Below are 15,995 nucleotides of genomic sequence, written 5' to 3'. Positions count from 1 at the left end.
GCATAGCATAACACTTGACCCTAATGTAATGTCTCTTATTGAAATCACCCTTTAAATCAGTCTGAATAATGAACTGTTCGGAACGATGTCATGACTTCCAAAAGTGAATAATGAATAATAGATTGTTTACTTTCTTTATGATTGTTTAAAAAAACTAAAGAGCGATCGTTCAATACTCACACGTCGAAATGTTATGCAAATGTATATACCAAATAGATTTTTCAATGTCTACTGTAAGAATATTATCCTGCGTAAAAATCATGATACACATACCGCTATGTACTCTCCCTTCGGCAGCTGTGTGCTTTTATACTATGTACACACGTGAGTCATCTGTAATATAATAATCAATATGATATTCGGAGACCAAAACCAGTGAACAATAGGAATAAATTCATTGTATATCAATAATTTAGAAGCACGATTGTCCTTCATACATCTTTAGTCACATAAAAAAAATCACGTGATTCCTACAACAACAAATAACTATATAGACAAGAATGCACAGAGTTCATATAGTGCAACAAATTAGATAAAACATAATACTATATTATAGTAAGTTAGACGTTAATGTTGTGATATTGTATAGTTGTGTTGGCAGACGAACCGAATTATATAATATTATTTTATATATCGATAATCAATCATCGAACGCCCTCTGGTGGTTTAATAACTTCCACCTGTCATCAAACATGAGGGCTCATATTTATCACGTCAACCAAGGCAAACACTCAAGGTCGAATTCACACCATACACATGTTACCGACACGTGGCTTGTGAAGATTGACTATTCTGTTAGAAATTTTGAAAATATAACACAATATCAACACCACTTATTTCAGCATTTGAAGCAGACAACACACATCTACTTAGAAGTAGTTGGATAACTGCACAGACTCGCGATTACAGTAGTTTAATATAAAATAAACTGTTTACATTGGAGGTATTAATTAAACGTTTACCATAATTGTTAAAAATAAATAATAAAATTGTTTCATCTGTATAAAGAAATAAGTGACATCTTGAAATATAAACTAATGCGAGTAATATAAAAATACTTTATGAAATAAATGCAAAAAACAGAAAAAATATGTTAGCATACGTATTACTGTATTTCATGGCTTGAATCGTTTTAAAATGGATAATTACTGTTAAAAATACAATTAAACATAGAACTGATGAAATATTTTGGAAAAATCAAAACCAATATGATACAGAGTACAAACTGACAAGCAGGTGCTCAAAGACTCAGATATTACAATAGACAGGCTGATTCTTTGCACAGCCGAGGGACCCCTCCTTTATATAATATACTTTATATACTCAACTACTGAGATAAGGACCACTGACGCTGTTTGTACACAGGATGTATCATATATCATGCACGTCCCTTTTATATCTACCGGTGCTATTCGGTTAACGTCAGTATGCCACACGTATGTAATATTTTATTACAATTTACAGTTGTAATAATATACATATATAAATTATATGGTAAATACGATAATTATCTGTTAATGTATTATTCACGTGGCCAATAATATTATAATATTATGTTATTACATAAGATACTTTAGTTATTGGTCCTTAATATTTTTTCCATGGACCTTGCTGGTATCTGTACTTTTTATAACTATACACCCCTTGTCGTATTTTTAATAATATAATATTTTAAGTTTGTAGTCTAAAGATTTTTTTTTCTCTTGGTGTCAATGCAATACAATAAAGTATTAACTATGAATGTTATAATGCTATAGCAAGTTATAATTCAGTTCTATAATGGAACCTCGTACACGGATTTAATAGCTTTTGTTACAGGAATAAAATAAACAATAATTAACAATTTAATAAGATTTGTACACTGAACACGCGCACGTTATTTGTATTTCGAATACTAAACAGACAACACTAATCAAATAAAGGATTATAATATTATAATATAATATACCAAAATAAGGTGTTGTCTATAATTAACATATATACCTATATCATTTGTAATTATACCATTGACGTTTAATGTAATAATACCTTAGCTTAAATCTCGTTTAGTTTGGGTTAATTTTTGCATTTAAAAACCTTTTATCATATTCAAATAATATTAAAATAATTTAAAATGTCAAAAAATAGGTACTATATAACTGAGCATGGTGTATTTGTTTTGCTTTGTCCATATTGACAAGATATTCGATAATTTTTTTTTTTTAATTATAAAACAATAATAAATCATTGCAATTTAAAAATAGTTTTTCATATTTTTTTTTTTTAAATATAAATATAGTAGTACAAATAAATAAATAGGTACCGAGTTAAAACTTTCAAAATTACTAATTTAATGATATAAAATATTAATACGCACAAGAATGTACAATAAGTGAAATAAAAATATATTAAACATTCAAATTATCATTTCAACACACAATATTTTGAATTATTTGAAATAATTCAAACTAGAAAAAGTATAAATCTCTAAAGTACCAGCATCATCTATATTTGTTAAATAAAACAGCGCAGTGCTATTATGTGACACTATAAACTTTTGAGACTTTTTTATTGCACAAAAATTCAAGTCTTCAAAAATAAAACTCACATCAAAGTAAAACCAAAATAGCTTCTTTTTTCACTCAGAATTTAGTACGACTATCATATTTGAAAGATTATAATTTATTACTGATAATTTTACTTAAGCGTTTTATTGTTTTTTTTTTTTTCGAAGAAACTCATATAAACTTCAATATTGTTAAAATAAAAGGTACGTAAATAATAATTGAAATTTTAGAAGGTACACCGATCTGAATTATTTGCATAAAACGAAAAAAAACGTTATAATACATTATCAAATATGAAACCTTCAATACGTATAAAAAAATAGCATGCTATCAAATGTCGATTTTGGACTTCGGTCTGTTTTTTTTATTGAGAAATTGATACTGCTTTTTATTAATAGTTATATATTATAACAACAGGATTTTGCTAAAACCGCAATCTTACCAAACGGATAACTGATAAGTACAGAATATTTTAATAGAATTATATAAGCTAATTAAGCATCAGTATATGAAAAATGTTTCTAAATAATTAATGGTATTAAATATTATTACTTCACATGACATACATGCTCAAATGAAAACTATGATATAGACTAAACACTTAAAACTATATTCAAAATTATAACGAAAAGAAAATTATTATTTTCAATAACTTATCAAAACACATTTTTTTTTAAATATTTGTTATACAGTTTTCAAACACATCTTAAGTATGGATATAGGAACAGTACATGAGCACGCATTTTAATTTAGAATAATTTATCGTCCAAAATATTTAAATGTGTACACACGCAAAAATAATACAATTTGTTATAAATTATAATCGTCGAGACCGGTTATAAATCTGTTATGTATTACCTATATACTGTTTAAACTGCAGTCACCAACACCTATAATATATATACCATATAATTAATAACATTATCACTGTGGATGAAAAAAATCAACACGCGTGACAAAGAAGGGTTGATGTCCAATCATTGTTCAAACGATTATTCTTTATTATTACTTTTTATTTTTAATCACCGTAAAAAAAATTATTATTATTATTGTTTGCCAGAAACAAATATATCAAAAATATATTTTTTTATTGGGCATTATCACATTAAATAGTCTACGGCGTAACGATTAAAACAACAATAGCTTCCAGCGAACAACGTTCAATGTTCAAATTATAAAACCTACAGCGCCACTCGTGTTCAAATCAACAACAAAAAAAGGACCATTGTTACGTATAATGTGATATAAGTTATACTTATAACCAACGTAAAAAAAAAAAATGGTGTACATACAGCCCTAAAAAAGGAATACCAACCAAATAATATAATATAATAGAACCCAAACGGTTTACTTTTGAAAACAAACGACGCAGTAAACTTATGTAAAACATGCGTGTTTAGCAAAGTACATTTAAATTATTTTGTACGCGCAATTAAATGTAGTAGATGTATTCGTCGCTACAAAACATTGTTTGCGAAAACCTTCTACCCAGCAAACATCTACGTAGGTGATAATATTCAATCTTACGGTATTTATGGACTGTAACGCACATTCTAAAGCACGATGTATAGTGTATACATTGTGCAAAGAGTATATTACATTGAACAAATTAACTTTTTAACCGGTGCACGTGTATGTTATCTAAAAAAAAAATAAACAACTTGCAATATTCTTATAATTAAAACGTACAGTCGACTTAAAAAATTGAATTGTACACTTGCAGTACGCGCGCTGCTACTTAGCTAACTATAATACGCATGTCGCAAGTCTGTATAATATTATAATATAGATTTTTATTCACGCGTCAACGCCAACATAATTTGCAGCCGACACAGCACAATAATTATTATTTATTAATTATTAGAAATTAAATGTATTATGGATTACACGTCTCTTATCATTAATGGCGCAATTTATAACTTACATCGAACCTACAGTATTTATTACACTGAAGCCAAAACGACGAGCGAAAGTCAAAAAATTATATTATCTATGAATTCGAATTAAATTTATTCGCCGGCTCACGTAATGACCTTGAGAAAATATGCATATTATATATGAGCGAGTCATAGGTTAAACAATTTTTTCCTAGAATTTCATTATAACGCAACCCCTCCACCTTTTCATTAAACAAGCAACACTAATCATATAACACGAATTATTTTTAATTATGCGTACACGTTCGCAATAAACATTTTAACATATCCTACAAAAAAAAAAAAAAAAAAAGAGAGAAAATGTAACACAGTGTGATATTATTAAATGCGTCTGAACTTTGAAATATATAAAAACATATATACCTATACACAATGAATACGATACTACTAATCTTGAAAATCTCTGAGAAAAACTTTAAAAAATAATTATTACAGAGAAATATTATATTATAATATTATCTGAATTTTGTATTATTGTGTATGTTTATTGAATTTGCTGAACATGGTTAACAAATACGTCAAAATAAAAATAATTAAGTTAAATTAATGAACATGAATGGTGATAGACAGAAAAATTGATAAAAAATACACTGCTGAAGAAATATTATGCCATGAAAAATAGTACTAAAAGTGATGACAGCGCAATAGTCGATAACATTACGGAAGAGGAAAAATACAAAACTGAAGGTAACAGGAGAATAATTATTTTCCACAATGTTAAATAAACAGGAGGAGAGCCTACCTAGGTAGGTACTTAATTTTACAAAATAAATACCTGTAACTATACTACAATACTAAATTTGATTAAGATATTGTGTAAATATTTAAAAATGTTAAACCTAAACAATTTCTAAAAATACAATATACCAAATATTTTATAAGGTCAGTGTGTTATTTTATATTATATAATATATTTTTTAAATTGTACACGAATAAAAAAAAGACACAAATACTGTAAATATCTTATCTTCATAAAACATTATGTATTCAACATATCAAGGAACAATAGATCTAATATGCACATTGAACGCAAGTACTTCATATTTATATGGAATAAATATAATGCAAATACTGCCTTATATCTACATGTACCTAATACATTTATTATGAATTTAACTATCAAACACCAAAGTCGCATTATTTTCAAGTGTTTATATTTTCTAATATTTAAATAAAGGTAGGCACATTAAATCTAAATAAGTTTTTGATATGGTTTTATTAAAAAATGAATGGCTTAGTACTAAACTAATAGAAACAGTTTTACATTTCAAATTTATAAAAAGGTTGCTATTTAAGTTTACCACTTATAAATTATGAGTAATATACATAAATATTTAATCTTGAATGTTGAAACAGTAAACAAGATAAATTCTTCAACCGTTATTGGTAGAATAAAGCTAAAAGTTTCTATTTGATCTATACAGTAATTCTCAGTTGACAATACAATACCTATGATATTTGACAAGCCAAATATACGTATAATGTATTTATGTATGTTATTGACATAAATTAAATAACATTACTGTAGTGTTTAATATGTGTAATTTGATTTATTTTAGTTAAATAAACAGATTAGTTTACATTTTGTTATATACGTATATTATGCACTTAAAAATTATTTTATTTCAAAAACCATTTGACGGTCGATACTACACTATAATATTGTACTTATTACCACCAAAATAAAAATTATCATTACAATCTATGGATCTTGCCTCCCACTTGCATTATGCATTCAAACATTTAATTTTGAACAGATGGTAAATATTTTATTTTATTTTCATTTAAACATAAACCTTAATCGACATAAAAGTGGGAGTTTTTTTTATTCGTCTGAAATGTACTTGTGTTAAAACGCCCACTAAGGTAATACGTATGATGCGGTTTCGTGACCCATAATTATGCTATTGATAATCTTTACAGGCCGTAAACGACAAATATACTAATATGCACACATACAGACACAGAGTGGTTTATTAAAATTGACTATAATATCCGGAGTGAAAATTGAAAAAAAAAATGAAATAAAGAGGATGTAGGATGTACGTGACCGCTGTAGAGTCTTTCTGTCTTTTGCCGGTTTCATGACAATTGCACATTAATTTTAATGAATATGATCATGCTCCAGCGTTTCGCCATTATTGTCTATTAAACTCTTGTTTGTCACATAGAATGATATATTATTGCCAGTAAGCGCGTACAATATATATATATATAAATTTATATTTTAAAATCAAATGTACCAACAGTATATTTTTACAAAGGAAATAGTCACAAACTCGCAAATATTCAGTTATTAACTTGTAATAAACATTATGCAACCATATATTTTATAGATAAGAATAATCTGAAATAACACGCAACTAGGTTATGGACATTGGAAAGGAAGTTGAAATAATCCTTAAAACTTAATCAATGTATGATATATGTCCAAAAACAAGCAGATGACAATAATTTGTTTATAAAATTAAGCTAAAGATAATTCTTTTGTAATTTTTGATATTTGTTATAACTTAAAATAATTATAAATGAAGACTACTACGTAAAAAAGTACTGGAGTGCATTTTTATTAACTGTATTTTCGAAAATATATACTCTATGAATAAGAGCGTTCAAAAAATGCAAAGATACAATTATATTAGAAGAGCATTGATAAGATATTCAGATAAAATAAGTTGATCACGTGTTGTATCAGATCTAGTTGGCATGCGACACCTACGGTTTGATTTTCATAGAAAGTGTGACCAGTTTTTAGAGGCATACTACCGTGACCAGTGGACCCAAAACCATGGGGAGTCTGTTCTTCTCAATCGACCCGCAATTATACACGCTTCGGTGACCTCCCAGTAAGCGATAAGTATATGATGTGAACCACTGATTTGCAGCTGGTGTCACGAGTCCTTTCAAAGGTCTTCTTATATAATATGCAGCGATCAACACTACAATAAAATGTAGTATTTTAAACTAAACCAATAGCTTTTGCTTTAAATATAAATGATAGAGCTATATTTCCATTATACGGATGACTTTTAGTTTAGAGGGTGGCCAACAACGGGGTTGACATGATTAAATTTAAATGTTTAAAATTATATTCAAACGATGTAAAAAAAAGGGGGGAAAGGCATTTATTTAAAAAAGTTTCATGTATGTTAGTTTATTACGAAGGCTCATGTGCGTGATGTCTGCCATCGGTGCCCGATAATTCAAACAGACGATGTATAATCGAGACGTGCGAGTGGCCTACTACGAACGGTTTGGGTGACAGGACGTGAAGGGCGGGGGAACGGATTCTGAACAACATATGGTGCACACACAGTGGTGTCCAAACGAATATGCACAGGGGTCAACAACATGCGAGTGCGAGTTGTAGGATTTCCCGAGTGCATTTTTAAAACAAACTGCTCACCTTGAAAACCTATTGCACTATATATGGATAAGTCTAATTTGAAACAAAAGAGCACCAAGACATTTTAACCAATTATCTGTTAAGTGGTTGGTGATGGAAAAATAGCTTTGTATAATTTTTTAAAAGAATCGATTCATTCGACAAGCCGCATGAGATTACATTCTTAAAATTCTTTCGATAATTCCAACGTTACCAACAATCGACTACCAATCGTTACTCAGGATCTCCGTGCATTTGTCAATAGTAGAGTTGGGAAAAAAAGGTAGCCTCCAATGAATGTAATTCGTTATTGTAAAACACATAGATTTCATCATTAATTTTTAATAAATATTAAAATAATTGATCAAAATATATAACCTATTTAAGAAAAAATAATTGGAACGTGGTAAAATAAATTAGTACACGATGTATACTAAATGTTTGAGGTATCAAATAATTAAAGAAACTGGTTTATTGACGATATTATATAGTTACACTTTATTGATGGACATTGTAAACTATCAAATTAATTATTATATTTAGCTAACGGTTATATTTGTGAAACGATAAGTTAAACACTACCTAACTATGATTGTGAAGTAAAAAGGTGTCGAGTTATTACATAAAATATGAAATGAACTATAATTTATATTAACTAAAACAGTTATTGTTAAATTAAATATGATGCATAAGTATATATTTAAACACTGTTCACTATTTTTTATTGTAAATATTTTGATTTAGTTAAAGTCACTATAAGTAATGCATTACATTTTTATTTTGTAAACAATTTGTATAAGTATTATACAAGTATTAAAAGATTAATACTTTAAATAGGTTATTTCTTCTATATAGATCAAAAAAATATAATATCAAATGTTTTATTTTCAGGATCATCATAATTGATTAACAATTGTATGTGCACTATGATAATTTTTCATTTAATTTATGATTATTTCCCACGCTCTTAAATACATGCTCAAATAAATTATATACTTATATGTAGATGATGAAAATAAAAGTTTTTAACTCATTGTTTAAATATATATATTTTTTTATTTTTTTCCTTGGGGTATCGTCTGATATTGCCAATGCTGATCTGTATACAAAACAAGTCATGGAAGGCCAAAGCTCGTGAGTCACGTTTTGGTCGATTTATGAAAATGTTTTTAACTAATATCTCCCTTCTCCAAGTCATGAACGAGTGAAGCGACAAAATCCTAACATAATTTTTTTTATTTTAAAAAAAAGCTGTGAAAACTTATGTGGCAGTATCTCAATGAATTCAGTGCAAAAGTTGCATTAACCCTAATTAAATATCAGTCTATACATGAATGAATACATAAAAAAACATGTTTATTTACATATGAGCAAACACAATTGAAGTACAAAAACTTCCTATAAATTGACCGCATTGTTTTCGTATTTATTAGACACAAATACACAATACAACAAGAGTATAAAGAATAAACCAAAAAAATATGATTAACTACCTACATTACAATAACTTATTCATTAATAGTAATTAAAAATACATCGTGAGGTTATAAAAGTATAATTTTTCTATTGAAATGAAATATGTGTGGTATATCCATAACGAAATATTTTAGTAAGTATGGAATATTAAATATAATTTTTTTTTTTATATATAGTTAAAATACATACTCATTTTATTATGTTTTTAAATTTAGTACTTTAACGTTATGGAAAAATAACTTTTTTTTAACTTGTTTTTTTATTAATTACTTAATGTTGTTTAAAATTTATCTTTATATATTTTTAGAAAAAAAAACTAACAGCATTTGTTATTTAAAATTGTTAAAATACACTTATAACAAAATATATTTATTATAAATGTATTTACAGACAAAAAAGCCAAGATACGGTATTTTATAAATAATACATTTTGAGTTAAAATTGTGGTCTTAAGGGTATAAATGGTTTAAGACATTTATTTATAATTAATAATGATGAATAATTAAAATATAACGAATCTGATATTATGTATTATTATTTATGTTCATAAAGAGAAATAAGACGCACAGAAATGGTAATTTATGACTGAGTATTACTTAAAACGATTATGTTGCTATAAAAAATATATTGACTTACTAATCAATCCTTTAATATAGATTATACACTATCATAAAATAATAAAATAAAATGAGTAGACAATTCAAATTATTTCGAAATAAATAGTTAAATTTTTCTAAGATAACATCATTTGCTACTATTTTAATTTTTTTTTTTGTCTAAGTATAAATATCTTAATACCATCATAAAAGTAGTTATGTATTAGTATAGCTAAATAAATTGTTATACCACATTAAACAAATGTTTTAAAATGGTAAAAAAAATAAAATAATAATTTCTGGGATGCTTTCAATCTCAAATTTTTATTTTTGATTCTATTGTAATAATAAAAAAAAAACCATAATAATATTTTTTTTACATAATAATACTAATATTATTTCCGGAAAATAGAAAATTAACAATAGTATGATGATAGCTTTTGAATTATTAATTAAGAAAAAAATTATTTTGAAATATGTACTAAGTGCTTTTATAGTAAAAACTTTTATACCTATTAGATAATCCTTTCATCAAAGTAGAAATCAATTCAAAAGTATTCATTAAGATTAGGAATCCTACAGCATTTATATAATTATCAAAAAGAAATATTTTGTCACACACTTAAACAAACAATAACATTTAAATATAATATCATTAACCTCGTGATTTTTAATCCGAAAAGACTTAAATATAACAAAGGTATAAGTGACATTTTACGCTAAATGGCCTAAGTTACGCAACATGTAACTACTTTAATCAGATTAATTTGCCAATACAGTGTAACGAGAAATAAATAATATGTATAAATATAATTTGTTTAAAATTATAAGTGTACCTATATTAAGTCGGTAAAGCTAACATTAGTATGTTTGTATATTACACAACAAATAAAATACTAATATTACAATAGAATGATATAAACATTACAGTTATATTATATGTTATATAATTTAAACTTTATTTATACATCATTTACGCACAAGTATTATTTTGTTTTTTATTGATTAAATCATCGGAAGCACTGGGAACTAACTGGGTGTCTAAATAACATATTATACATAATTGAAACCTTAATAAATTATAAAATAATTCTCATGTTCAGTTACAAATATTTCACCATGAAAAAACATACTTAGTATGTATTAAATACAAAATTAAATAACCATCTACAAGTAAATAACTAAACTTTATATTACACCAGTGGCCTAACGGTTAAGTCGAAATTTAAACACTCAAATATTTATACTAAATTATAAATATTTTTTTCTAAATTCATTATAACAATTATATGTACCTATAAATTCATCATACAAATTTTCAAATTAGGTTTATGAAATTAAATTTTTATAAATAAAATAAATAAATAATACATATATGATTCTCTTTTTAACCTATATAATTTAGTTTATTAAAAAAATACTTTAAAAATAAAAGTGGATGTATGTAGGTAAATAATTTAATAATAAATAAATGAACATATCATATTTAAAATATTTTGATTGTTATTGTAAAGTGTTTTACAAGTTAAAAAAATTAGAAAAATTTAAATCAGCAACCATCGGCCAACTGTACGGAGTAAAGTAATAATACATAATTTGGTTTACGAAAAAATAATTTTCAATCTTTTTACAAAAACAATTACAAATTTACCATTTTAGTGATAATATAAGAAAGTCTGATATTTTTACATATAGTGTTAATAACAAATCTTGATAGATAACAATTAAAAAACAGACACTAACCTATACTGTATTGTGAAGAGAAAAACAAAAATTTTGCAAACCACACAAACTACGCGCACCGTTAAGACACGACCGGGCAAAATGTGATAACGCACTCACTACACGAACGACATATCGTGTCGACGCGAACGTTAGCTTTATACTGAACGGTCCGATGAGCCGCGCCGTAGCTTGTACCGTAAAAACTCACACGCAAATTGTTGTATAATAATATAATATAAACGTGTCTCGAGTGGGACTTTACGATAGGAAAACGGTTGGGGGACATGCTAAAATTACTAATATTATTATTATTACCATTACTATTATTATTATTATTATTAATATTTTGTCAGTATTATTTTAGATAACCAATAGTAAGTATAATACTATTTTGTTTTTATCCGTTCAATTTGGTTTAACGTTGAAAAAATATTGTAATTCATTATTTTTTTCCCATATGACAATATAAGACTATACTCCACTCTTAACCCCCAAAAAAATGTTCTCAACATTATGAAACATATAATGTATTTTAACTAATAAATACAAAACACAAATGTTAATGACTGTCATAAAATGGTTTGATGATTAATTTTTTTTTAATTAGTTAGTTTTGTATATTATATTAGTAGATACGTTATTGTCTCTATTATTTTTACATTAGCCATAACTACTATTATAATGTGCCGCGTGCAACTTTAAGAGAATTCATCGACATGAAAACGTACTCATGAAATTAAAATTATAAAGCCTTATACACGCCTGCAATGTAAAACTTGAAAATATGGTTCATAAACGATTCTTGGATCAATATAGATTATAGTCAGTTGGTAAAATGTTTAAAAACATTGGATTTAAAATGATAAAATAGTATCACGAAATCCGCAAATAAAAAAATAAAAAAATATAACATGACATTCTGTTATAGGTATAGTGAAAAATTAATTCATTTAGATAGTTAATATAATATATATAGACAAGAACATATTTATTTGAATATAATGATCATTTTTTTTTTTTTTTTTGATTTCATGGAATCATTCTTGAACAATAGCTTCTTAGGATTTGCTAAGCTAATTATATAAACATATAAAACATTAAAAACCGTTTGACGTTTTTTAAACATTAATGCTCATGCATTTTAATGATCTATTAATACTATCTAAACCTATTACACTACAAAATATTTTTTTAAATATGTTTATTACTTTTAAATTTAAGTATAAAATACCAAAAAATATAATATATTTTAAGTATCACATAGACAAAACTTTTAGACAATTTTAAATATGTCAAAATGAAGATCATATAATATGGTATATATTATAATTTATCGCATATACTAAAATAAAAATATGTTTGTAAAATTATGTTTCAAATTATATAACTTGAAGAAATGTATTATATAAATTAAATAAACAATAATATCATGTACTTGAGTGCGGTAAGTGTAACAACAAACAAATATATTTTTTAATAAAATTAAAATAATTATTTAAATATACCCTTTTAAAAGAGGTTAATATATTTTTTAAATGCTAATAAATTATATTAATGAAAAAACAAATCAGTACCGAATAATAAATTAAAATCTAAATAATATATTTTGATTATTTTTTTGTTAAAATTAAAAATTAATAAAAATTATGACTTCATGTAAAACCTGTAGAAAGAGAAAAACAAACCCAAATAAATGTCTAACCAGCTGTTTTATGAAGGATTTTTATTTTAATCTCCTACATTTTAATTTAACATCAAATTTATTATCAACTGTATATGTAAATATTATATTATAGTAATATATGCTACAGAGGTAGGCTAAATAATATATAAGCACAAATGAGTATTTAATTTTACTATTAAATTTAAAAAATTAATTTTAACATATGAATAAAGACACAAGCCAAGTATACTTAAATAATTATCATAGAATAATAATTTCAAAATATATAATTTGTATAAATGTATAATAAATTTAAAAAAAAATGTATTATTGTATCTTCTTAAAAAATATAATTTTTTATACAACATGCTTTTGACTGAAGTTTATAATCGAAAGGGTATATTACATATTTATATGTATACTTAATATTATATTATACCACGATTCAATTTATGGATTTTAAATGTATATATATATATATATATATATATATATAATACCGACATAGCGACGTCCACTAATAAAATATATAATTTAATGCCTAAAACAGATTAGGTATTGTCTTTATCGCTGAAATTGAAAATACCCAACGATAAACTGCAATATGATTAGTATCAATTGATAATTACTCTGTGAACACGAATGTAATGTTTCAGTACTTACGGTGACGGTCTAAGGTGTGTATTGGAGTTGTTATTTTAAGTCGTGCAAAGTAAATAAAGTAGTTCTATGATGCAAAATTTTAAATAATCTTAGCAAATTCATAGATGACTAATTCGTACTTAACCGACAATAAAATTAACAAGGAAGTGTTACAAATAAAAAAAATCGACAACAAAAGAAAAGTCTATCGATTTCTGGTTGATAAGAAGGTAAGAAAATGAACATAATATAATATTAATAATAAATTGATATATTATATTTTAAACTATGTTTTTAACATTTAATTAGTAATCGATCACTACACAACTTACACGTGTTCAATAGTTTTCTTATTTCAAAGTATTGACAAGTGATGATAACGTCAATTGTAAAATGCAATTTAAAACAGAATGAAACAAAATTAACTATGAAAACGTATTACGTATACAATGTCATAATACAATATTGGGCAAAAAAAAAAATATCAAAAAAATACAATGTTATAAATAATTACAACATTATAGTTTACTTTTATATTTAATAAATAATAATAATTTATTTTATATTAATTAGACTTAAAAATATAAATGGGATTAATTTAGTAGATACTTATTTTTATGTTTTATAATTGTAATAGTAAAAACTAAAAATATTTATAGATAATATAATATGACTTATATGTTATTAATACATGAAAAAATATTTAAAAAGTATAAATACGTGATAATAAAATTGTATAGATACTATTTTTACCATTTAGATTGTATAGTATACCATGTAAATATCAATTACAGTATATCAATTTCTATTAGTTATAATTTATAACTGATAGGTACAATAAAATAAATTATATGGATATAAACGTTTTACTGAGATGATAAATAAACATTTTGAGGATTCAAAAAGTATTGCTTGTAAATCACGCACGTGGCTTACCTTATATCAGATGATAAATACTTTACTATCTTAATAAAAGAATAATAACAAATTCCTGTGTAAGTAAAACGTAATAATATTATTTTGAATGCGTATATTATTCTTGATTTTTTTTTTTTTTTTTTTGATCAAGTACAAAATTGATAATATTTAATCTCTCAGATGTCGTGACTTAGCAATTAGCATTCTTTACACATTTCACCGTTCTTAGAATGTTTACAAATGAAAATCACAAACTAATCATAATTTTTAATAACCTGTAAAAGTGTAAACAACTGAGGTTCCAGTATCCCATTTCTGACTTAAATTATTTTAGTTTTAATCAGCATTTCAATAAATTGAGACACAACACAATATAGTATGTAGGTACTCATCAAATCAATTTATTGTATTGCATGTCAATAACTCATGTTTATCAAACATTATGTTTTGAGTAGATATTTATTAAATTAATTCAATAATAATTTATTTAATCAAATTATATTTATTAGCATACGTGATCATTTCGCAAAATTAAAGCTCTATTTTAAATGTTTTGGCAACACTGAATATAATGTAGGAGCAGCCGTGAATATACAAGATACATCGTTTCCGGTACGTCCCACGTTTCCTCCTAGCTACAACCCACTATATATCTTTCTTTCCCAAGACACCGGGGTTACTCTTCTAAATTTCAATAACCATTGTCAAAACCAGCCGTGAAGTAAACTAAAAACCCTAAAAAAAAACATACACAAAAAAAAATAATTGTTCTTTTCATATTCCCTTTTGTATTTTAAACTACAATCATCCAAAGTGAAATATGGTTGATAAAAAATAAATATACAATTATAGAAACAAAAATCTTACAAATACTTTATAGTGAAGCCGAATAAATAAACTTTATAAAATCGTCGATCATCGTTTTAAGACGTCATTGTCGCTGAGTACATAACATTATCCTACAGTAAACGTCAACCAGTACATTAACATATTACATATCTACGTACAAACGCATTATACTCACATATCCATTGATCGTTCAAAGAATACAATGATACAGAGGAATTCAAACATCATTAATACATTAAGTTTTACGAGTTATCAAAC

At 25.4% G+C, this 15,995-nt stretch overlaps 2 protein-coding genes across 4 annotated transcripts in view; one reads left to right on the top strand and one right to left on the bottom strand.

The window, feature by feature from the left end:
- Positions 1–15,995, bottom strand: part of LOC112593543 (amyloid beta A4 precursor protein-binding family B member 1-interacting protein-like) — a 41,321-nt gene that overhangs the window by 19,233 nt on the left and 6,093 nt on the right. Inside the window, exon 1 of one of the 3 annotated variants that reach the window (XM_025337980.1) lies at positions 11,684–11,831. The exons of 1 other annotated variant lie outside the window; for it this stretch is intronic. The gene's annotated coding sequence lies outside the window, so the exon portion shown is untranslated. Of the gene's footprint in view, positions 1–11,591; positions 11,650–11,683; positions 11,832–15,995 lie in introns of those variants that run through there. One more of the 3 variants, XM_025337982.1, reaches the window with a different exon arrangement.
- LOC112593544 (growth factor receptor-bound protein 14-like) overlaps positions 14,096–15,995 on the top strand; it is a 96,901-nt gene continuing 95,001 nt past the window's right edge. The window contains 2 exon segments of the mRNA XM_025337984.1: positions 14,096–14,149; positions 14,151–14,200. Of these exon segments, the coding sequence (XP_025193769.1) occupies positions 14,096–14,149; positions 14,151–14,200 (104 nt within the window).

This window comes from Melanaphis sacchari, unplaced genomic scaffold (genome assembly GCF_002803265.2).
Source record: "Melanaphis sacchari strain LSU unplaced genomic scaffold, SCAv2.0 Contig20_pilon_pilon, whole genome shotgun sequence".
NCBI classification, from domain to species: Eukaryota; Metazoa; Arthropoda; class Insecta; order Hemiptera; family Aphididae; genus Melanaphis; species Melanaphis sacchari.
This window is presented reverse-complemented; position numbering and strand designations above follow the sequence as displayed.